The 25,662-nt window shown below is 36.7% G+C and overlaps 1 protein-coding gene across 1 annotated transcript; it reads left to right on the top strand.

Moving 5' to 3' along the window:
- The first annotated feature begins 684 nt into the window (after positions 1 to 684).
- Positions 685 to 24,132, top strand: LOC129268461 (caprin-1-like). The gene is made up of 15 exons (XM_054906013.2): positions 685 to 1,189; positions 4,001 to 4,150; positions 6,767 to 6,928; positions 7,500 to 7,600; positions 8,204 to 8,286; positions 9,544 to 9,839; positions 10,144 to 10,363; positions 11,039 to 11,137; positions 11,538 to 11,878; positions 14,822 to 14,912; positions 16,521 to 16,637; positions 16,910 to 17,161; positions 18,408 to 18,563; positions 19,226 to 19,393; positions 20,289 to 24,132. The coding sequence occupies exons 1-15, from the start codon at positions 1,073 to 1,075 to the stop codon at positions 20,375 to 20,377; spliced, it is 2,442 nt and encodes an 813-aa protein (XP_054761988.2). The 5' UTR covers positions 685 to 1,072; the 3' UTR covers positions 20,378 to 24,132.
- Positions 24,133 to 25,662: the final 1,530 nt, after the last annotated feature.

Raw genomic sequence — 25,662 nt, 5'->3', positions numbered from 1 at the left:
ATTATAAATGAATATCTTTTTCACCCACAAAGAAAATAAAAGAAAGAAAGAGAAAGAAAGAAATAAACTGAATAAAGACAGAAAAAAGAAAGAAAGAAACTATAAGGAAAGAAAAATAAGTAAACTAAAGAAAGAAAAATAAAGAAAGAGCGAAATATAAAGAAAGAAAAGAAAGAAAGAAAGAAAGATGGAGGGAGAGAGAGGGAGAGAGAGAGAGAGAAAGAAAGAAAGAACGTGAAGAAATAAAGAAAAAACAAAGAAATTAAATAAGAATTATAAGATCAAAAGAAATTAAGAAAAAAAAAAGACTTCGAAGGGGGAAGAAAATAAGAAAGAAAAAGAACGAAAGAAAGAAAAAGTACGAAAGAGAAAGAAAATATTTATATATACATAATGTACGCAAGCAAGATTTTTTTTCAGGATCCATATGAGGGAGAGGGCCGGGGGCAGCCGCGGCCACGCCCTTTTGATCGCCCGGAGCCCTTGTAATATTTCGTCTGACCCTGCATACGAACTTAAAAATAAAGCACTTTGATCATTGTTGTATTCATTTGAAGGGAAAGGACCAGCCAACTCCACGTCGTTAGATATTCGTAAAATTATTCATTTTCTTAATCTTAGAATTCGTCATCACAAAAGGACCAGCAAACGGATGACCATATTCGCTCCCTCAGTGCCGTTGGCAGAGGAATAAAGCGAAACGAGATTGGACTTTAAATATGACGTCATCGTGTACCTTTTTCATATTACCGCTGAAGAGTCGTTGTAATGATTGAGCATTTCCATGATTTTTTCCAAAGTGAAACGATTAATTAATCAATATAATGAGCAAAAGTTAAGTTTATTATCATAAAATATTTTACTCTAAAATATGAAAAATAATTTGCAATGAAAAAATTGAAATTTATAGTTAGAAATTATATTGCACTGTGGGATATATTTTGATGGTGTATTGATTAAGGTGTGACAACGCTCTCCGGCCAAACCACGTGAATGCAATTGGGATTGCGTTGAAAACGTGATGCATGCTAAATAACAGTGCAACGGATGAATCGTGTTCTACGAGCATAAAATGCCCGCTGCTTCGTCAAAACCCGCGCCCCAAACCACCCCTTTGGAGGGGCAAGATACTGTCAAACAACTTGTCGGGGTGATCGACAAGAAGATCAGGAATCTAGAGAAGAGAAAGGTGAGCACATTTGTTGAATTTTTATGTTATAGCGAAGTTTAGCCATTTTTATTGTCGAGTGTTCGTTCATTCATTTCTATGATTTTGTACCGTTGCGCACGCGCATGACACTGAAGGTCTGTGTTTGTGTGGTGCACTGCTTTGTACATAAAAAAGCTAAAGAATAACTTAGTCTGTTGAATTTATGATGGTGATCTTTCTTTGTATGTTTGAGTGAATGATTATAATATTGTTGCGTTGATAGGCTAGGTGTGTAGATTCAATTAATGTGTGGACACAAGTCACAACATAATTTTAGATTAAAAATAAAATTAAATTCACAAAATTAAATTCACCAAAATAAATTTATTTAAATAGGCCTAATGATCATGCAACAAACGCTTATCTACGTTAAAGTAACCTCTGTCCATGATTTGGCTAACCTTCAGATTGGATCGGGCGGGATATAAATGAACCCTTTTTTATTAGGCCTACTGAGTACTGGGAGTCATGAAACATTTGCAGCAAAAAATATTGTCCAAGGCAAGGGCGACATTAAATAGTCCGCGTGCCACTGGAGTGTTACTTTAATTAGGATCACGCTCATCCCACCATGACTGCACATTGTGTTGTTTACGCTTTTCCCATTTACGCAACGCACGCGTCTGTAACGTTGGCGAAGAACAATAGGAAACAAGATGGCGGCGTAAACATCGGGCAAGTCTCTTCCGTCTTTTCACAATATTTTTCTCATTTTTTTGATGAATTCTTGTTTAAAAATAACAACGAGAGCGTAGAAATTAAGTTTTATCCCATGTACATGATTTAGGGCTAAATCTTTTGGAAGGAAAGTAGAAATCTCGGGGGTGAAAGTTTCAGGTTTTGGGGTCCTTCGTGTAGGTGAATGAGAAGGAAGACCTGGCTTCATTGAGAGTAAGCCTACGTTAGTAAGTGATTTTTACTCTCTAGAAGCCTCCTGGCTACATTTACCCCTTCCTCACAACGTCGATATAATGCTGCTCCTTTCAACCAAGATCCTATCCCACCCCCCACCGATCTAGTGATCAGGAATGAGTGGGGTTTCATGTCATGATAGTTGAATGGCCCCTTCAGTTTGATTGTGGGCATCAAAAATCCCTTCCCCCCCCCCTTTCAGGAAAATCATGGATCAACCCCTTGTTTTAGGTACAGGTTAAAGGGGTCCTCCTGGCTGAAAACAATTTGGTTTAAAAAGAAAAGAGTAAAATCAGACAAATAAAATCGCTGAAAATTTCATCAAATCAAAATCAGACTAGGAATTGACCAATGTTATATTTTAAAGCTTTTCTTTATTTCAGTACAACAGTTCTATGCATGTCTTCATGAATATACAATGAGCCAGCTGACGATGATATTCACAATTTTTTTTGGTATTATATGAAATTGCATTCATTCAATTATTTTCCTGTTTGGATTGACAACTGATTCAATGCACAAGATATTCATGATATATCCAACTTATTTTGTTAAAGGGAGACATCATGTACACCCATATTTGAAAAAATCTCAAATAATTTTGATTTCATGATTATAAGAAAAAGAAAAGTAGGGACATGACATCATTCAGTTTTCAGGGCTCTTGAGCATTTTTGAGGTGAAATCGTTCAAGCCCCCATTATTTTTTCATTGTTTACCCCCCCCCCTCCACGGCTGCGAAAGCTCCCTGATATCTTAATGTCTGCTGTTTAGTAGAGCATGAAAGAAAACGATGGTAGTACCTAATGATTGCCCACCAATTGAATGGCATCATGAATCATCAATAAACATGTATGACTAATCACATGCCAGCAAAAATATCTACCCACAACACACATTGGCAGTCACATTATTACACACAACAAAGACCCCCCCCCCCCTCTCAGGAGGTACAAATTGGCCTACAGGTACCTTCAAAGTCAACTGAATTGAAGTAAAAATACAAACTAACTCTGAGTGTGTTGATAAAGTGGTAGTAGAAGCTTAGCCAGGGTAACAATAGTTGTGCTTTGTATTCTTTGGCAAAAAGCGCTATGTACTTTCTACTATTATTTTTACATGTGTTTTTGTATCATGCTGACATGGGCCCGTATTCTAAAGTCGGATTTAATTTCAACTCTGTTCTAAAGTTGTGGTTTAGCTATGGAAAGCCAATTGTGACCTAAATCTCCAGAAGTAGAGGTTTAAAGTGATTGGTTAACATTGGTTTGACTTTTAAAAAATCTGAGCTAGAAGGTCACACTTGTCACCTGTGTCTGTGATATGTTACAAAAATGAAGCCCAGAAAAAATTGCGTTCTAAAATAATTATTTAGTGCTTCAAAAATTGAAATATAAAGTGACCAGAAACACCATCTTAATTTCATCCCATACACTTATGTGTACTATTTAGGCGTCTATAAGACGCCTTTTTACAAAATCGGGGTTTGCCTTGTAGTTTTAGCTTTTCATTCTCAATAATGGTTGTTTCCAGGGTTTATTAGTTCTAATACATGCACTTGTACACATGTTTCATATTGGTTTCAGAATTTTTTTAATCGGCTGCTCACAAAGTTAAACAATACCTTTAATGTATGAGCCCACTTGACTCTCAAATTGTTCTCAACTGTCTGAGAATGAGAAATGAGATAGTTGTCTTCACAATTAAAGAATTAAAGCACAGAAGAGACATCAATGAAAACAAACTTTAGACGTCCTTTGCTTCCCATAATTTTATCACAGAGTTAGACCATTTCCTTAGTTAAACCCGACTTAAGACTCCAGGCCATGTTCTTTAATAAATGGAGTGTATTACATGTATTTCTTATTCTTCCCACAGACCAAACTAGATGGCTACCGTGAGATGGTAACGGATGGAAAGGGTCTAAATAAGGACCAGGAGGAAGCTGTTTCACACTTTGAGGAAGTTGGTGCGTCGCTGGAGTTTGCTAAAGAACTCTCCAAGCAGTTCACCACCATCCTCAATGAGGTAGGCTTGACCCCTTGCCCTTTGACCTTTAACCCCTGACCCTGAATGTTTTCAAGGTTGGGTGTTATATTCTACATGAGTAAGTGCAATGTTCTTTTCTCCGAGTCGATGCAGGTAGGGAGGTTTGCCGTTTTTTAAAAGGCTTGCACCCTTGCCCTTTGACCTTTAACCCCTGACCCTGAATATTTCCATGTTCAGATGTTGTATTCTGTATGAGTATGTCCTTTTCTCTGAGTCGATGCAGTTAAGGAAGTGTGCTGTATTCACCCTTGACCTTTAACCCCTGACCCTGAATGTTTCCATGTTCAGATGTTGTATTCTATTTCTACATGAGTGTGTTTATTGTTCTTTTCTCAGAGTTGATATATGAGATGATAAGGAAGTGTAATGCTTGGAATCATAATGCCTTTCAGGAACTGTAGTAAATTAGATAAATAAAAATGAAATATATATATTGTATATATATATATATTCTGTACAAGGTTATTAATATTGTTGAAAGTTGCATTATTAGTCAAACTCAATGACCAATAGAATAACATCAAAGAAAATATGAAACACGAGATGTACATTGTAGCAAAGTTTTAAGAAAAACTTTAAAGGATTTAACGAAAACTTTAAAGATTAACAGACTACTGATAAATTTTGCCAAGACAAACTGAAATTTTAGACTGAATATTTGTGTCACCTTTGTCTGTAGTCACTACAGTGTGGCATGACTGCATAATTGAGTCAATATCATTCATTTTGGTGTGTCAAACACCTTACAGCATGTACATGTACAACATTGCATTATTCACTTTCATACATTTCCTTGTAAAGTTCAAATTTACCAAGTCACAATCACAAAACTTATCTTTGAGTGTACTGTTTTGGTTTGGTGTAATACAAACATGTATACATTACTGGATACCATAACAAAACTCTTCAAAAAGATTCCTGAACTTTGATATTTTTTTCAATATAAAACGAACATCCTTAATACACTTATAGGACAAAAGAAAATTGAATTTGTGCAGAGACTTTTAAGATATCTATGACTGAACAATCAATATCTAATTTCAATGCTTGAGATTCTAAGTACAACCACATGAAGTATATTCAACAAAATTTGGATGGTGTTTCTGGTCACTTAATATTTCAATTCCTATTGAAACGCTATAAAATGATTTTGAGGGGCGATTTTTTTCAGGGTTTCATTTTTACAACATATATGACAGGCACACATACCAAAAGGACCTTTTACTTTTAGCTCAGATTTCCTTTTTTTTTTACATTCAAATATTGACCAATGGGAAATTCCATAAAATGATCAACCTTTTTTTGTGCATCCAACCCCCATTTTTCTCAAGTTTTTCTTCACTTCATAAACTGACCAAGTCATGGTCCTTTGAGAACATTACAGACTTTCAAAAGAACAAGAAATCAGAGACAGAAAATTTCATGAAGGTCCCACATATAGGGGGTGAGACGTACATATTTTATGGAATTGCCCCGATGCCTTTAATAGGCCTTATTGTTTAATCTTAATGTAATAGAAACATAGCCATTAGGTTTACATGTACACTGGTCTATACATGTAGATGTATGTGCATTGTATTCAGGTAAAGCACTTCCTGCTTTCCCCTTACAATGTAGAACTCATCGAAATAGGATGGTAGCCAAATCAGGAAATCATAACATTAACGATTGAGCATCCTTGGAAAGAGAGAGAGAGAGAGAGATCGCACGGGATACAGTCAAACCTGTCTTTAGTTGCCACAAAAAATTGTCTCCCATTTGAAAGGGCTGTGTGTTGAAGAACCTGAATATAAAGGTCACTCACCTGTCTACAGTGGTCATCTTTTTCTGTTTCTTTGGATAACCTTGATAGAATAGATTGAATATGTACATTTAGCTTTCCACAAAAACATACTAGGATGTGTTGAGAAAATTTGTAGAAGAAATGTTTGTTTTTAATGTGTATTCTGTTGATAATTTACTGAATTTAACCTTAAAAATTACAAAATCTGTTACATTCTCAAAACTCTTTATATCCTTCCTGTATCCTGTCTCATGATTAAGGGACCTTTCCCTATAAGATCCAGAGTTCAGCTGGTTCATTTTAAATCCCCGATATGGACAGAGTAATTCTGAAACATTTTTAGGGTTTCTTCATACCAGGCACGTATGCAGGGGGGGGGGGGGGTACAGGGGTTCACCCCCCCTAGATTTTTTTTGGATTTTTTTTGTTTTGCTCGTCAATTATCAAAAAAAAAATCAATTGGGTGAAAACCCTTTTTTTTTCCTTTTCAAATTTTCATTAAACCCGAACCCCCCCCCCCCCTCTCAAAAATCCTGTTTCATACTTAATTGACTTTATATAGTAGGTCTGGCACAATAAGAACATTTTGCTTTAAAATGCATTTAAAATCCCGTTTCAAACACCCCCCCACCCTACCCTGCACAAACCCCCAAATGACCAAAACATTTGTTATCATAATCCATCTTTTTAGTAAAGCTCCTCACATAATATAGCTAATACACTTTGCCACTCCATTTTTGTGTAGTCCCATGCATGCATTTCTGTGTGCAAGGCATGTGACTCTCATGTCTGTATTTTACCTCTATTTACAGGCAACGAAGGCGCAGAAGAGGGAAGCAAAAAGAGAGAAACAGCAGAAACATGAGCAAGAACTTGGAAGGATATCGGATGTTCTCTTACTGCAGGATGTACTCTTCAATATGGGCCAACCTCATATTAGGGCAGATTTCCTTGCTGGGACAAACGGAGCCTTGGTGAGTTTCCAATCGTGTGAAGGAAGAGATTCAAACCATCATTGTGACCTCATTTTAATGTTACTTTGGTACAATGAATTTTGGGTCTCGTATTAAAGTTAAGGAATGTAATTGCTGTAAAAACTGACTTCATGAGAAAATCTGTAAAACCAAGTTTAATTGTCACTATATCATCGTGGATCTAAATCTGGTACAGTTACATAAACTGAACTTTGTGAAATCATGAAATCTTTATATATTAGCAGAGAACAATTATACTGAAGATCACCAACACAGGTAAGCACATGTGGGACAGTGTATTATCATTGCTTGGTAAATGACCTGACATCCGGCTAGATTTCCATGCTTATTTTGCTAATTTCTCAGCAATTACACATTTTCTTTCAGAATCATTTGTCACATATTATTTGACTTTACACATACAAACACGTCAGTGGTCATTTGATTGGACTCTGTGTGAACTCATTTTGAAATCATTACCATGACTGGCATTTATCTCTAAATGTCATAGAATAGAATGTTGATATTGGTCAGAAACTTGTGAATATCCATTAATTTTATTGATATATAGAGTCTTCATGAAGAAGAGCTGGATCATCTAGATGAGTTCTTCAAACTGGTTAATATTTCAAGAGAATCAGAAGAAGAAGATGTTGAGGAGGAGAATCTAAGGTAATTTAGAACAACAATTCTTATATGGAAGCACGTGTAAAGCTTTGGTTATGTGTCAAATAATGCTTCTGATCTTACTAAAGTATAGTGACTGGTGGATCTCTGTGGCGTTCTGTTATTCTTTGTGAAAATTAGAATTCTGAAAGACAATTATTGGTAATTTCTGGCACCCTCTCATGGAAATGGTTTTTGGGGTCTTAGTGCTCTGGGCCCTTATCTTACAAACTCAGTAGTTCTTGGATATCAAACAAACTACAAACAGATTATTTTATATCCTAAAATCTCACTCCATTCAGTGCTTAAGAAGTCATTTAATTTTGAAAAAGAAAAAAAATATGCAGATATTTCTTTTGATTGGTCAGATAATTTCTAATATGAAACCTCAAACTTATTTTGCAATAAAACACATTTTTATTTCATATCCATGATGTCATAATTGTTATATGATATATATACATATCCATTTCATCTAGTAACAAATTGGAATGATGACTTGCAGTTTTGGGGTGGGGGATTTACGAAAGAAACTTGAAATAGATTTAAAATTCATTGGGCAAAATCATTTCTACATATTGATTGGTTTTGTCTCTTTTATCATTTCAGCTTTGATAAGAAGCTAGAGTTAGCAACGAGTCATCTAAACAGCTACTTGAAAGAGGATGAGAAGGAGGTCTGTCAAACGACATGTATCCTTGATAATGATGATTATGATTTTGATAACAATGATGAGTAAATATATTTTGTGCAAGAGATAGGACAATGTATTGTAAAGCTGTTTGTTAGTTTTGAGCAACTTAATAAAATGACCGGTGATCCTTTCTTGTAAATGATGTACATCATACGTTTATTGGTAAAGATTTAGCTTATAAAAAGGATCACCAGTCACTCTGTGAAACCCCCAACACGAAGAATAGCTTTTTAGCTGTATCATTTCAAAAATGAATCTGAGAAAGCGATAGTGCGAGACCTTATTACGTCACCATCACTCACCTTACCGATTGTTACATTTACCATCACAATGATGATCTCAATCACCACCATAATCACCTATATTTTGATCATCTTTGTCATCACGAGGACCGCCAGCCGTGTCCACCACTATCATCATGATCTTTACCACGTGTCTCCATCATCATCATCATTATTGCCATCATGACAATCACCGCCATCATCATCATTATTGCTATCATGACAACCACCATCATCATCATCATTATTGCCATCATGACAATCACCATCATCATCATCATCATTGCAATCATCATGACAATCACCATCATCATCATCATCATTGCCGTCATCATGACAATCACCGCCATTATCATCATTGCCATCATGACAATCACCATTATCATCATTTCCATCATCATGACAATCACCACCATTATCATCATTGCCATCATCATGACAATCACCACCATTATCATCATTGCCATCATCATGACAATCACCGCCATCATCATTGCCATCATGACAATTACCACCACCATCATTATCATTGCCTTCATCATGACAATTACCACCACCATCATTATCATTGCCATAATGACAATTACCACCACCATCATCATCATTGCCATCTTGACAATCACCACCATCATCATCATTGCCATCATCTTGACAATCACCACCATCATCATCATTGCCATCATCTTGACAATCGCCATCATCATCATCATTGCCATCATCATGACAATCACCACCATTATCATCATCATTGCCATGATCATGACAATCACCACAATCATCATTTCCGTCATCAGGACAATTACCACCATCATCATCATTGCCATCATCTTGACAATTACCATCATCATTGCCATCATCTTGACAATCACCATCATCATCACAAATATCACCACTCACCACCATCATTAATATCACCAGCATTATCCATTCCTTTGAATACATAAACCTTCCTTGACTCCTCCTGCAATAACCAGACAAAGAACTGTTCCACTTAGTCCAGAGAATCCACAAATGTAATTACCTGGACAACATCCCTGCTCCTCCTGAGGAACCCGAACCTGTTGCAGAAGAGCCTGCTCCTGCAACGGCTCCAGCTCCTGCACCAGCCTATGAGGCCCAGGAGGAGGAGGAGACGTATGAGGAGACATACCAGGAGAACACGCAGGAGTTTGTTGAGTCCTTGAACGAAGCTCCGTCAGAGAGTTTCTTTACTGGGGTAACATCAGAGCAGATGCAACAGCCTCCTAGCATGCAGTCAACACAAAGTGAAGTAAGTTTGTATTCATTCACGACAATTACCTGAAAAGTTATTTGTGTGTGAACTTGCACTGTAAACTCAGAGTGAAGATATGCACTTATTAATAATTTTTTACACTACTTACACAAATATCAATACATGGGGCAACAAAAGAAAATGTTTAATTTCAACATATTTTGTAAGTGTAGTGATATATTTAGGGGAGTTGGTCAAATTCATGGTCCTGTTCATTTGTATTTTAAGATGTCACAAGTATTCAATAATTTGGTGAATTAACATGGGATTACTGCTCTTCTCTCTTTCTCATATATTCCAGATTCCTCCAATGCAGAGTATGTCATCAGAGCCTCAGCACCAACAACAGCAAACGCTCAATGAGATGGCAGCACCATCGAGAGTTCATGACCTTCCCCAAGCACCAGAACCAATTGAGATGCCTCCACCTAAACAAACAACGCATCATGACGTCAATGAGGTGCTCGCCCCCGTCCTGGGAAACTTTAACTTTGTCCAAGACTCCATGCTTGATTACGATTGTAAGTAGATTTACAAGAGTGTTCTGAGGAGCTTTTCATGAAAAAAATAGTGATTTTCGCAGACTATTTGTTATAAGCTACTGAAATCCTTGCATCTGATTGGCTCAGGGCATGATTGTCAGTGAATATCATTATTTCTTTCGTGAAATGCTCCTTCGAATATTGGATTTAGTGGAGGAATTTGGCACTTTTGATATTTAACTAGTACTTGTCATCTGGTAAATATCTACACATATCAGGGGTGTTGGAGTTCATCTCTTTGACTGATTTCAGCTTTTTTATGCCCCTGCCCACCGCGGGTGGTGCCCGAGGCATTATGTTTTCATGTTGACTGTCTGTCGGTCCGTCCGTCTGATTGTTTGTCTGTCCCATTCATTCTCATGATATATTAAGACCCTTTGACAGGATGACATTGTATTTGGATATTCTCTTCAAGATTGCTGAACTCCTAACACTTATGTAGAAAACGAAGGACCATGTTTTGCTTTGAATATCTGAATCAAATTCACTGTCAACCGTAAATTGATTATCTCATCAAACTTATATTGCATTTATCATTCAGAAGCTTTCATTGATTTAGCTTGTTCATGGGAAATATGTGTCATTTTTTTCTCTGCACTTATCTTTATCTAGTAATCAAATATTTTCCCTTGTTATTGTTATTTCATTTTGCAGCGCCACACATGGATCCTGCAGTGGTAGCAGTTTCACAACAACCGTTTATCCCTTCAGCAACATTCACAAATAATGTACAGTCATCAACAAACACACAAGGTATGGGAAGCTTATGTACATTCTTAGGGACTGGAAATATGAATAAAGGCGTGATTTAGGGATGAAAAGAGAGGGGCAAAGAATCAGAGGGGGTATCCGGAGACAATCACACATGAAAGTCATTCATAGGGGTGTAAAATAATAATTGCAGAGTTTTAAATTAAGAGATAATAGAATAAATGTTAGAGGGAAATAAGATCAAAGGAGAGGAGGAAGGGGGAGGTGGGCTAGGGCAGAAGCAAGGACATTTCGGCTGATATTTTTGCTACTTTCTGTTTTTATTACAGTCCTAAGTTATGTTGTGCTAAACTTAGCTTTATGAAACATTGTACGAAAAACAAGCTCAAGTTTTTATATCCCATGTCTCTGAGATTAATAATGTTGGCTGTTTTCTTCATAGACCTGTCACAAACGGAACAGGCCACACAGTCTAGAGACCACCAAACGTTAGCGGACTCCCTCGCTGCGGCACAACAACAACAAATGCCCGCTGAGCAGACGTACCAGCAGCAGTCTAGATACGACAGCTCCCAACAGACATACAGCTCTCAATCTATTACCGACCAAACACCTTACGCTAGCCAAACATTGGATGCGGGTAGTACGGGATATGGTGGACAGACGGATCTGTCGAGTACGAGCAGTGCGCAGGTTGATTATGGATCATCACAGACATCGTCGACGGGTACCAAGATGAACGAGCTCCCCGAGTTTCCAAGTCCACCCGTTGATGCACAACAGGTACAGATCATGCCATTGATTGTACAAAATTTCATATGTTCAAGTCAAATTTCTCAAACTTGGGCAGAATTCGACTTAAGAGATGTAAATGTCGCATGAGTTATTCTGGTCTGAAAAAGTGCTTCGATCGAGTGATTATTTTACTTATTGAAGGTTGATTTATGCAGACTTTGCTGTATTAAAAAAAAAACATATTCATGAACAGTTCTTGACAATATTCATCAGTTATACCTCACAGACGTAATATGACTAAAAATTGTTGAAAAGTATTAACCAATCATCTATAATAATGATAATTACTTCTTATTAAGCGCTTTTTCAAAAGTTACAAAGCACTGTACAAATGATAAAACAAATACAATCTGTAAAAACTTAAAACAAAACTACACAAAATGAAACTATCTGTAACCCCATACTAGCATTTCTGCGTGCAGTGTAGGTGATTCTCATAAGTTTCAATTTGATATTGTTTTGGCGATTCCAAAACTTCACCTGCATACATATGTACATTAATCCTTGGATGCTTTGTGATTTACCCTTTTCATTTGGGACATTATTTTTCACCATTGAGGAGAAAATTATATTTCTTATGAGGTGTGCAAGAAACTTGCCATCAATGCCATGGCACTTTGGGGTCCAACAAACAACCTGGTAATTAATTGGAAAGATGTACTTCTAGCTGTTAAGGGGAATGAAACCTTTGGAACAAGTGGGCTTGTATGGAAATGAAAACATCAAAGCATAATATCAATGAAAGTTTGAGTAAAATCAGACAAATAATGAGAAAGTTATGAGCATTTAAATATTGCAATCATTAATGCTATGGAGATCCTCCCGTTAGCAATGCGATAACTATTTGTGATGTCACATGTGAACAATTTCCCTTTGATAGACTATAAAATACCCCCAAAATGTCTCTTTTTGCTCTTCTGGAGATACAAATTCTTTATCCATAATGTACATGTTTTCTTTGAAAATCTGTATGACATGCCCTCCTATAGAAAGAATACATGATCTGATAGATTTGATAAAAGTGGTAGTTTAAATAGACGGCTATTTTGACACCTAAGAAGACTTATGATCTCGGCTATCGATGGCGCGATTGCAACAAAAATTGGCACGCGCATTACCCATGGCATTATCTACAAAACTATAATATCAAATTCTGCGAAAAATCTCATTGCTCATTAACCCTCAATCTCCCGGGGTATTTTGATTCTTGTCATTCTGGGGGGGGGGGGGGGCATTATGGCCCCCCCTTAAGATCTCGGCCGCTGATCGCTCGAGCGACGCAAAAATTTGCACGCTGGTTGTGTGCGATGTAATCTACAAGGCTGTATGGTAAAATTTTCCAAAATAATGAGATTTTATTTTATATGAATTAATTATGCTAATTTATGCATAAATCATACTTTTTGCTCTAATTCACTAAATAAAGCTCCTAGAATGCTAATTTTTTGTTAAAATATTCTTTGTAGCATTCTTAACAATCGCAATTAAAAAAAACTTCAGTTTGGAAATCAATTTCTTATGTATTTTATTGTTTTATGAATTTCTTATGTATTTCCTTGTTTTTTTTACTTTTTGTTTTTTTATTGTTTTTTCAATGGAAATCGTTCCAGACTTATTCTGATCATAAGCAAGGCAAAATTAATTAAATTCAATCAGTAAAAGTAGAAATAATGATACATTTATGAATTTTGGCTAAATACACAATTTGCATTGGATTTGTACATGAAATCACGTTTGTGAGCAATTTTGGGTCTGACATGCACTTACATAATGTTGCGTAATGTCGTAACCGCGTATCCGGTCGTCACAAATTTGGTCTCAAAATTTGCGCGAGACTTGAAAGTAAAAAGTCAGTGAGCGGCGAGGTCAAAAAAATTTGCGCAGCGGATATATTGCGAAAATTGTCGAGGGGGGGCCATTATGGCCCCCCCCCCCGGGAGAATTAGGGTTAATTATGTTAATTTATGCATAAAATCATGTTTGCTGTAATTAACAAAATAATGCCCCTAAAATGCTAATTTTTGTTTCACATACTCCTTATAGGCATCTGATTAAATTTATCTTTTTTAAATGTCAACATCACATTTATTTTTTATGTATTTTATTGTTTTCTAAATTTCTTATGTATTTCTCTGTTTTTCAATTTTTTTTTTTTTTTTTTTTCAATGGAAATTGTTGGAGACTTTATTTTTACCGTAAACAAGATGAAATTAATTGATTTTAAGCAGTAAAAGGAAAATAATGATACATTTTATGAATTTTGGCTAAAAACACTATTTGTATTGGATTTGTACACGAATTCACGTATTTGAGCAATTTTGGGTCTGCATGCACTTACGAAATGTTGCGTAATTTCGGAACCGCGTACCCGGGGGTCACAATTTTGGTCTCAAAAGTTGCGCGAGACTTGAAAGTAAGAAGTCAGTGGGTGACGCGGTCAAAAAATTTCGCGCGGCGGATTTATCTCGAAAAATGTTGAGGGGGGCTGAATGAGCCCCCCCCCCCCCAGTCTTCTTAGGGTTAAGAGAAATATGTACAAAAGTAATGGGAAAGTGGTTCACATGTGACATGACACATCTTTGTCGTATTGCCAACAGGAGCATCTACATTACAATAATGATCTACATGTAAGCTTCAAATGCTCATAACTTTCTTATAATTGACTCAATTTTTCTCGAACTTTCGTTGATATGTTCCTTTGATTTTTCTGTTTTCGCACAAGCTATCTGGTTTCAAAGGTTTTATTTTCCTTTAATTGATGGTCTACTTCTTGCAACAAGCAGTAAAAACCAATTAGCTCTAGTTACAATTTATGTATCTCTTGTAAATATACATCTAATAAATGCAATTGGTTGTTAATATTTCTCTAAATACCCTTAGAATGTATCCAAAGCTTTGTAATGTCTTTATTTTCTCTCATTTTTTTCTTAGGATCAGTCAGTGTTACAAACTAGTATGTTAAATCAACAGAACCTCACCCACTCTTCATCACAGTACAGTGAAGGCTACTCACCTTCATTAGGTATGTAATAGTTTTTATTATTAACCGTATCAGACATCTGAGCAGGGCAACTTTGATACATTGTTGCCTGCTTAAGACTGGGATCTAATGGCCAGTCAATAAATTACCAATTGTTTATCCACGGGCCCAATTTATTGCCCGCTCAGGAAAGTCAATGAGAAAATGCGTGGAAATGTAGCGGGCAATAAGGCAGAGCTAACAGCCGGGTATTCTACACGTTTTGGTACGCGTCCTTGAACCACGCAGTGCTATTACGTCACAATGTTAATCAAGTTGAGACAACGCTGGATACTGCGTCCCCAGGCCAGGGACGCGTCATTTGAATTACGTCACAATGGTAAAGTTCAGAGGCCCAGTCTGCTCAACATAACAAAATAGATTCCCATTCTCAAACGCGAAAATATCTCAATTTTAACGATTTTTGCTCTAGATGTCTGATTTGGTTAATAATAGCAATATTGACTGGCCTGGTGGCGAAAGGACATATATTGCCCTCACCAAATTGATATCACCCTCGTCAAGACTCGGGCGATATAAATCTTGTTTGGGTGATATATGTTGTACCGTTTGGCTGCTCAGCCAAACGGTACTCTCCACTGCATGCCACGGGAAAATTTCGGCGAGCTGCACTAACCTGGTGCGCTCGCTGAACAGACGATCCATACAGCAAGACTTATTATTTTCTCAACTTCTCATCGATTGTTCTATATCGATTTATTAAAACTCGTTTCGCTGTAAAATGATATGAGTGGAAGGGATATAAAACAAATATACAATGACCCATTCTCGGAACAGGCTAAAACTCCTCGCACTCAGGAACATCACAAAGTACTATTCTCCCTCGGGCCGATAGTACTACGTGATGTTCCTTCGATGCGAATAGTTTTAGCCAGATCTTCCAGTATGATTGTATATTTGTATACTATTTACCAGTAGATAGTCATGTTATGGATCTTTATCAAATGGTTGGCTGAAATTTTCCATGTGACCAGTCTTTCATGTTTGCAAACAGAAAGCCTGTTAATGTCTGGTAATCTCATGGTTTGAAAGGTACCTAGGGCATGTAATTTTTATGATGTCATTGTGTATTATTTGCATGATATGACACGAGTAAATAAAATGCTGATTTTCTGATTGGTCAAATTTTTTCTAGGTCTATGCCAATAGGTTTTTAAACCATTGGACGATTCAGATAAATTTTCCAAGCAATAGACCTTTGCTAGTGCCAAAAGAATAGTAGCAAGAAATGGTTGATGAAGGTACTCGAGTCAACATTAATTTCAACAAATATGGGGAATTTATGCATCACAGGTTAACTCGAGGCCCAAATACAAATCATTGATTCTGTGTTCATTTGCAAACAGTTTACATAGATCTTAAAGATTTGGTCAAAGTTCAAAGTCGATGAAATGCAAATGCCTATTGATATCACAGTAAAAAATTATGTTATGAAACGGGTAAACAAATTATCTTTCACTGTAACTTCTTGAATGTGGTTTTAATGTGGTTTTAATCTGAATTTATGGTCCCCCTATTCAGATGATAAATTTCCAGCTCAATTAAGTTCAATTAAAATGGTTAGATGTTTTCTCTTACTCTCTTCCTCAGGTTCGAGCCAGCTTGGGAATGATGGTGTTCCATCTTCATCCAGCCCTCTCACCATCACTGATCCCTCACAGGCTTCTATCCCGCTCCCTGGGGAACAAACATCGGATGTACAACAGGGTGAGTATAGATTAATTTCATGGGGAGGGGGTGGGTTTGTTTGTCCTCTCACCATCACTGATCCCTCACAGGCTTCTATCCCGCTCCCTGGGGAACAAACATCAGATGTACAACAGGGTTAGTATAGATTAATTTCATGGGGAGGGGGGAGGGTCTACGTCCTCTTTCATAAATTCCTATATCTTTTCTCCCACGTTGAAGGGAAAACACAATTTTTCTTATATCTTAGATGTCTTTTTGCCAAGATTACACTATTGTGATTTTTTTTTCAGGATCCATTCCACCCAAGTCCACAATGAATGCCAGCGCCCCACCCTTCCAGATGACCAACACCATGCGATCATCCCCTCAGATGCAGTCCAACCCCACAGGTCAAGTGGGACAGCCCCAAGACATGGGTGCTTACACTGGGATGGATCAGAGCCAGGACTTCAACCATTCTGGAGGGAGGGATGTTGATAGGACACATTCACCCTCGCAGGATATGAAAATGGATCACCACCAGCAATCATCAGATGGACATGGTAATGATTCATTGTGGTCTATTTATAATTGGTCAATTGAGCAATACCATGAAATATGTATGCCCTCTCCCATATATGTGGGAATCTTCCTTTAGTAATATTTGTCTCCATTTTCTAGATTTAACCCTAAAAAGACTGGGGGGGGGGGGCTGATTCAGCCCCCCCCTCGACATTTTTCGTGATAAATCCGTTGCTTGAATTTTTTTGACTGCGTAGCTCGCCGACTTTTTACTTTCAAGTCTCGCGCAACTTTTGAGACCAAAATTGTGACCCCCGGGTACGCGGTTCCGAAATTACGCAACATTTCATAAGTGCATGCAGACCCAAAATTACTGGAAAACGTGAATTTGTGTACAAATCCAATGCAAATAGTGTTTTTAGCAAAAATTCATAAATGTATCATTATTTTTCCTTTTACTGCTTAAAATCAATTAATTTAATTTTTTTTATGGTCAAAATAAAGTCCCGACAATTTTCCATTTAAAAAACAATAAAAAACAAAAATTTGAAAAACAAAGAAATACATAAGAAATTTAGAAAAACAATAGAATACATAAGAAAATAAATGTGATGTTGAAATTTTTTTACAATAAATTTGATCAGATGCTTATCTAGAGTATGTGAAACAAAAATTAGCATTTTAGGGGCATTATTTTATTAATTAGAGCAAACTTATGATTTTACGCATAAATTAGCATAATTAATGAACAATGAGATTTTTTGCAGAATTTGATATTATATTTTTGTAGATAATGCCATGGGTAACGCGCGTGCCAATTTTCGTCGCGATCGCGCGGTCAACGGCCGAGATCATAAGGGGGGGCTGAATCAGCCCCCCCCAGTCTTCTTAGGTTTCGAAATAGCCCAGTCTATTTAGGGTTAAGGATGTTCCACAGTTAAAATTAAATCCATGTTATTTTCACCAAATTTTGCACACGAGTTACTTTAGCACCTAATTATTCCAAATAATGAACATGGGTTCATGTGCTTGATTTTTTGCTATCGAGGTTTGATGTTCACCCATTTGAAGGTCTTGAGAAATATGCACTAGAATAATTCTTTATTTTTTAAACCCCACAAGATCACAACGTTGAGTTTAAACCTCGATTACTCAGTCAAACTCCATCTAAATTTCACAAAATTTTACATACCATCTTCATACGTAATGATCAAATGGCATTATTTCAATTTTTTATTCCCAGTGTTATCTTTTTACATCCTGATCATTGATATCCTTTCTTTGTAGGTAACTCATACGGCAGCAACTACCAGGGATACTACAAGAATGGACGTGGTGGCAAGCCTCGAGGCGGTGGTGGGAATCCTAACTTCCGTGGTAGCAGGGGAAATGCTCCTTTTATCAGGGGTGGAACTCGCTACACTGCTCCCCAATCTAGAGGAGGTAATAATCGGTGCATCTCTTGAATCCAGGGGGGGGGATGCAAGGATTTTAGTAGCTTCAGGACCACAAGATGTGTCTCCCTTGAAAAAAAAATCCATAATGAAACTTGAACAACAGCACCCTGTCCAGAAAGATTGCCTGGGGCCTGTTGCATAAAAGTTTTGATCAAACACAACTCAAAGAAGTCAAACACTTGATTTTCAACAAAGGAAACACACATATTAGGGACTTTTTTTTTAGCGAAATGTATATCTTTGTGCAACGGGCCCTGCTCATTAAGGTCGTTTTCTTTTCCTGTCTCCCTTTGGTTGTCTTTATGTTCAGGTTTTACTGTATTCATGTTCCTGGAATAGACTATTGAGATGTTGAAAGAAATGTGCATGAAATTTCAAATAAACCACAGCCAAAAATCCTTTGATTAAATGCAATTGAACATAGGTCTCTTGCAATGCACCATAATCTGGGGAAAATAAATTAAAAAATCACTTTACAGTGCTACTCTGTTAACTCTTGACCCAAAATTTGCTACTTGGTATTACAGATCTCAGCTCTATCAGAATTTAAGGGGCTCCATTTTAATTTCCAGGGGTCTTGGAGGCATTCATGTGGGAAATTTAGCCCTCTTTCTCATATAATGGTGTAATATAAATCATTACTTGCAGGTCAAATGAATTTCAATACGTTTGGTCATCGTGATGCCTTTGCACCTCGAGGACCTGATATGAGTTACAACCCACAAGCTCGTTATGGTAGCTTCAGTCAAGTTCAACAAGAACAGAACTACTACAACCGACGAGGAGGCATGCCACGAGGTGGACCTAGAGGCGGCGGTAAGTCAACAATCATCAAATGTTAGGTCTTTGTAGGAAGTGCATGAGGCCGATTATTGATATTGCCCTCATGACGGCCCAAATCACCCTTAAATTCATTCAGAATGCATGCCTTTTCTTTCGGCCCAAGAGCTATCACAAACGACATTCAAGATTATTTAGAAAATCGTTATCTTAACTGCGGCAGAATAATGATACTTGCATTTACTGCACAAATGGTTGTTGCTCCTTAAAAGTACATGTATCCCTTTGAATTGAAAGAAATAGCCCCCAAAATTCTGCAGTCACCCAAATGTTGAATAAAAGATAGCCCCTTGAAAATCAAAACTATTTCCCACCCTGGGTCGAGTCCCGCAAATAAACAGTTGAAATTGATTGGAAAGAATTTGATCCTACAGTCTGTAGATTATGCAATGGGTAACGCGCATGCCAATTTTCGTTGCGATTGACGGCCGAGATCATAAGGGGGGGCTGAATCAGCAACCCCCCCGTGTCTTCTTAGGTGTCGAAAGATCCCAGTCTATTTGGGGTTAAAGATATAGATATTGTGTTACGGGGTCCAGAAAATGCAAAATGTGTGGTTGAAAGAAATATGACTTTGTCAGAGTCGAATGTACACTTGATGGGCAATATGCAAATGAGTTATCTGATGACAGCAGACACTATTTCTTTTGTATGTTATTGTATGAAATTTCCAATATTTCAATGTTTTCCTTCTATCAATTTCATTTTGATTCCTTTTGGAACGTGTAATATAATTTAATACTATGTTATGAAGATCTTTTTATCCTATCTGTAAATTTGAATTCTTATTTAGCCTGGGGTACCCCTTTAACTTTGATAGTAGTTATGGTCATCAAGGCAGTGTACGAATTTTGTTCTTTTTGTGTTTTAGGTCGTGGTGCCCAGGGAGGCCCCCGTAATCAAGTCCCATACCGAGGAGGAAGGGGAAGCTTTGGAAAACCAAGTCAGGTGACCGTTTAACCTTTGACCTCTCGGTAAGATGACAAGGAGGAGGAGAAAGAAAGGAGAAACCAAGAAATGCTACTCTGCAGTGGAGCCTATACAGTTTAGTTTTACGTCGATTCTTCGCATCTGATGTTTCTTTTTTAATTTCAGTTCTTTTTCATTTTTTATTACCAAATTAATATTCTCACAGGTACATATGCTGAATCTATATAATTTACCTGCCTAAGTTTATGAGATTATATTTATTTTCTACGTGGCATATTAATTTTTTTACACGTTTTACAATCATGAAGTATAGGCTTTAGTATGGCTGCACTGCAGAGGAATTTGAAAAATAAAACTTGAAAAAAAAATTGTAAAAGCTTGAAAAATGTCGTTATAAAAAAGAGGCGTGGTTTGGAGTTGCCAATTTGACGAAGCATGGCAGCTAAGGATCCACTGTGTACGAGTGTAATAATGAGGAGGGGTTATTTCTGTGAATCAATTTCTTTCTTTTTTTAGTTATTGTTTCTGTTAGGTATTATTATAAGATAATATATAATCAAAATTGCATATGTATGAGCATGTACAGTGTAGTCCTTCTCCATCTGCGATGATTTTACATACCAACTTTATAACCTGTCACTATACCCAAGCGTATCGGCACATAGCATGTTTAGATAGTGCTGGATTACTCTTCGTTAGGGGAAAGAAGCATGCGTACGTGCTTGTTTTTCTTGAGATTGCTAACCACTTGCATTTATAGCTGGTCATTTGTTTTTCAAGTTATTCTAATGCAATTGCCATTACAGATACATTTACCTGAATTTACAGAGGTGGTTTTAATTGTACCATCGTACTAAACCATTGTCAATGTAGATTTCTCATACATAATTATGCTTATTTCATTGTGTTATCAAGAAAAGTACGATCATCAATTTTTGTATTTGGCAGACAGCGCAAAATTCATATTGAATGATGCACAATAAAACAAGTTATCTATGTTATCCATTGAAACCACCTTTGTGATTTCTGGCAGTATGGTTTCAAAACAGTATGACTCTTTTTTTTTTTTGGGGGGGGGTATATTGAAACTAGCATTGAATCAGATGCACATAGTGCAGGTATTAATAAAGTTGATCTTTGGTTAGGCAAACTTGAAGCCACCTTTTTAAAATGACCATGTCAGATAGCAGCCAATTTGATCAACATTCAGCCATATTCATCATTCTTCAATTAATTTGAAGAAAAATAACAAAGACAAAGGGACACTTGAGTAAGATTCTATGGAATGTTACATACAAAGCACCGTGCTAGGTCATTAAAAATAGGCTTGAGATAATATGCTGTATTAGTCCACAGTAAGGATCGATAGACTGTTGCACTTAAAACTTAGGGTCAGAAATACAGGTAGACGAAAAATGTTTAATCACACTCAGAAGATTTTCTGTATTTCCAATGAACTAATACTCTTTCACAATATCAAAGTCAATGGTGTAGAAACTGTCCTGAATATTTAGAAATGGTAGGTTGATGTCAATTGAAAAGGTCAATCATTTTCTATTTCATAGTGTGTGGAAGAAATCTATGGTTGTTGGATTGTATAATTTGGATAGTATTCGGTAAAACCATATGGAAATAACTCTCTGTATGATCAGAACCATGGCCAAATTGAATCATATATTACATTTTATTGGAATTAAATAAATTTGGACATTTATGTGGGCACTTTTTGGTTGCTTTCTATTCCACTTCTATGCTTATGTGTGTGATTTAGTTTGGTCCATCTGTGAGTTAGAAAATCGTTATCAACTGGCTTCTATGGAAATGGTAGAAACTATTGCCCAAAATAAAGTGTGATATATTTGTGATATTGCCTTATCCCAGATATTGTCATGTACGCTTCATATTAATGTTCTGCTTTAACTGACCATGGTAATGACTGATTACACTTGTAATTCTTGCATTATACATTGTGCACTAATGCAGATTGTAATATCAGTGTTGTGTTGCTATGTCAGAAAAAAAAATCAGGCAATGTCATTGTCATCTGATTACTCATTTTTGTTGGTTCCTTATCATGCATGAAATGCAAACCCAAGGCACATAGAATTAGGGAGTTTTAGGTAAGGATGTCGAAATCTGGACTGTGATGTAATAACATCATTTCAAGGCACTGCGCATTCATCGCATCGCATGCTCTTGTTTGTCCACTGTCATAATTGAGATTTTGAAAACCGTACTTCTTGCGTCATGAGGGATGACATGGACTTGTGTTCACCGTTTGTTTTGCATACATGCAGTCATCACAAGCCAACTCTGCAGCTGTGTATGTTAGATGTGATCCTTAAAAGGTATTTAAAGGAAGTCAGTGGTGCCACTCAACTAGATTGACACACAAATTGCATGAGAGTTTCTGACTTGGTAACGTTGCCATCCAAAAGGTAACTACCATGGTAACAATGCTTAACGACCAATCAAAATCAGGAATTCAGTGTAACCGTTGGGTGGCAAAGTTATCTTAATAGTTGACTGGGATGCAGGTGTAGTCCCATCAATAAAAAAACAATCCTTATTGGCACTGTAGCAAATCTTTTGTTTATTAGAATACATCGATTTGCAAGTATTGCTATTAGTATGACATCGTGCACAATTGATTCTGATTTGTATCAATATGCCATTGCAGAAAGCTGTATGACTAAGAACGACTTGGGCCCCGTAACACAAAGGTCAGCAATTAATCATTAATTTGAAATAACAATTCTGATTGGTTCCTCATTAGTCTTCAGATTGAAATATGTATGCAACGATGATGCTGATAGGCCATTTCATTTAGCGATTAATCGCTTACCTTTGTGTTGCAGGCCCTGGTGGACGTTTCGTAAAGCTGTTCGTGAGATAAGAATGACTGTACTCATGACTGGTAAACCTTTCTTGTGCTAAATGATATCCCTGTATAATTGATAATATGACCTAAGAACATGTTCCAGTTTTGCGTAACTTTACGAACAAGCTTTACCAAACGCCCACTTGTTTCCCTATGTAGCTAGCTGACTTGGCATTCAAAACATGTTCAAGTTGTTCGTAAAGTTTTGTATAAAGTTGGACATGACCTAGAACTGCATTGTGAAACACCAGTGTGCTTTGATTATTGACATGAAGCTGATGTATTTCTTTGAATATCACAAATTGTAATGAAATTTTTAGCAAAGTAAACTTTACATGAAATTTTTCTTTTCTTGGTAGTAATTGACATACACAGAAATTACAGCAGTTTATTTTGTATTGGATTGAAAGCTATATCATAATCTCTGTAGATTTAACTCATACATGGTCTGGTTGGGCCCTGTTTCACAAGCAGTTATCCTAAATTCATGCATATCTCATAGAATCATGTATTAATCTTAAAACACACTAGGTTGTCATAGAGAGTGATAATGATTTTGTGAAACGAACCCCTGTACTTCATCGTTAAAAACATATTTTGTTATGCTTCTATTAGAGCATGAAAAAATGAACCAGTTCACAACTGTAATCCAATTTATTTGCTTCTATCCTATTTTTATTGTATACCAAGTATATTTTGTTGACTTCACCCGCAAGAAAGTCCTTAGTGCTACTTGGCATATATGACCTTCTTGCGGTGAGTCAATGGTTTGGTGTGTTACTGCTTGTAAAGATTCCTAATTTTGTGTTCTTTTGTTACGGATAGCTCAAAATTTTGCCTTAATTGTGTAATTGTGATTTTCTTGGAAGATTTGCATAAAGAGTTGGTGCACATGGTTTTAGTTGGTTTGTATAACTTGATATTCTGTACCATGCAGTCATGCAATAAAAAAAAATCTCTTCAAATATATGAAATATTGTCCTGAATATCCTTTGTTATGGGATCTCGGTGATTTCTTTCAAATTACTTCTCCTTTTCTCTCTTTGAATATTTTTGCTTTTCCTTTCTGTATTTTTTCTCTCTCATTTCTTGATTTGTATCCATAGAGTCTAGCAGATGGTACAATTCTTGGATCGTCTAACACCATCGTGGCTTAAATCGGTTCTTCTAATATTAATTTGGTCTAATTACAATTCGGTTCAATCATCACTTGGTGTTATGCCAGCTTTGTCTAACTTAATTATTTTAATGTCCAGATATTCACCTTTTCTCCTTATTACTTTGCTCTTTGTCAAATGAAAATTTGGTTTATAAACAGTTCATATAGACCGAGCAATGTGAGACGAATTGGGTATCAGACAACATGAATATAGCCTCACTAGAAATTAGACAAAAATTATGGGCGAAATGGCAATTAAACTTAGTGGTTAGTAGACGGACAGTAGATTAATGAGGATCAGATTTTTTGATGATACCAAACAGAAAGACCAAGTGGTACTTTACCCCTTCCTCTCCATAGGCGGATCCTGGGGGGGGGGGGCTAATGGTTACGCGGCCCGGCCCCACTTATGGTGGCGTAAAAACGGGAAAAAAAGAGAAAGGAGAGGAGAAAAAGAGGAAAAGTAAGAGGTGAAAGACAATTGAATAAAATAAGGTGAGAGGAAGATGTGGAAAAATTCTTTCGTTTCATTATAAAAAATTTTCGGTCGCACTTCGCACTCACATTCCCTATTCGATGAAAAACAGATCTTACTCAAGTGGCTTATTAAAATGGAGCTTAAAATATCTTGTTATGAAGTCAATATTCAAAACATATTTAAACTCAGGCACCAAGCTTTCATTATTTTGTTTGATTTACAATTTGATAAAAATGTATTCAATATAATATTTTTTTTTGCTAGTTCTACGTGCTTGCGTTGCTTTATCTTGTAAAGCACCTACCCTCTTCGTATGTTCTATATTCATTTGCAGATCTGATTGACAACATTTATCAGCTAGCACTGCACACTTAATAGTTTTTAATATAATCTGATTGAAGTTGCATCAAAATTACCAAGTCGGATGAATAACATCAAGTTTGTTGATATTTTACATTATTTTTTTGACATTTTTATTATTGCGTCATCCTTAAAACATTACGTAATAATAGTAAACTTGAAAGTAAAAAGTCAGCCGACTACGCATAGAACGCTCATCAAAATGCACCAATAACATGACTGCATAACGGCGCAGCGCCTTGGCATTCATACGCAATATGGGTGACCACGCCCTGGTAACAGCCGCGCCCCCGCCATGGCAACAATAGTTACTGTTTGTAAACAAACTTCATTCTCTTTGCAACTTTGCGATCTAGAGAACTCACTGCCAATTTTTTGACAGTTTTTGACGAATTTTGCTTGCATTTTTAAGTCATTTTTGCCGATCGTCAGGTCAG

The sequence above is a fragment of the Lytechinus pictus genome, chromosome 9, assembly GCF_037042905.1.
Source record: "Lytechinus pictus isolate F3 Inbred chromosome 9, Lp3.0, whole genome shotgun sequence".
Classification (NCBI taxonomy): Eukaryota; Metazoa; Echinodermata; class Echinoidea; order Temnopleuroida; family Toxopneustidae; genus Lytechinus; species Lytechinus pictus.
The sequence above is the reverse complement of the archived record's forward strand: the minus strand, read 5'-3'. Positions and strand labels throughout refer to the sequence as shown.

Coding starts and splice junctions, on each gene's coding strand:
- LOC129268461 (XM_054906013.2), top strand. CDS start 1,073: ATGCCCGCTGCTTCGTCAAAACCCGCGCCCCAAACCACCCCTTTGGAG. Junction 6,929..7,499: donor CTGGGACAAACGGAGCCTTG/GTGAGTTTCCAA, acceptor ATTGATATATAG/AGTCTTCATGAAGAAGAGCT. Junction 18,564..19,225: donor TGCTCCCCAATCTAGAGGAG/GTAATAATCGGT, acceptor CATTACTTGCAG/GTCAAATGAATTTCAATACG.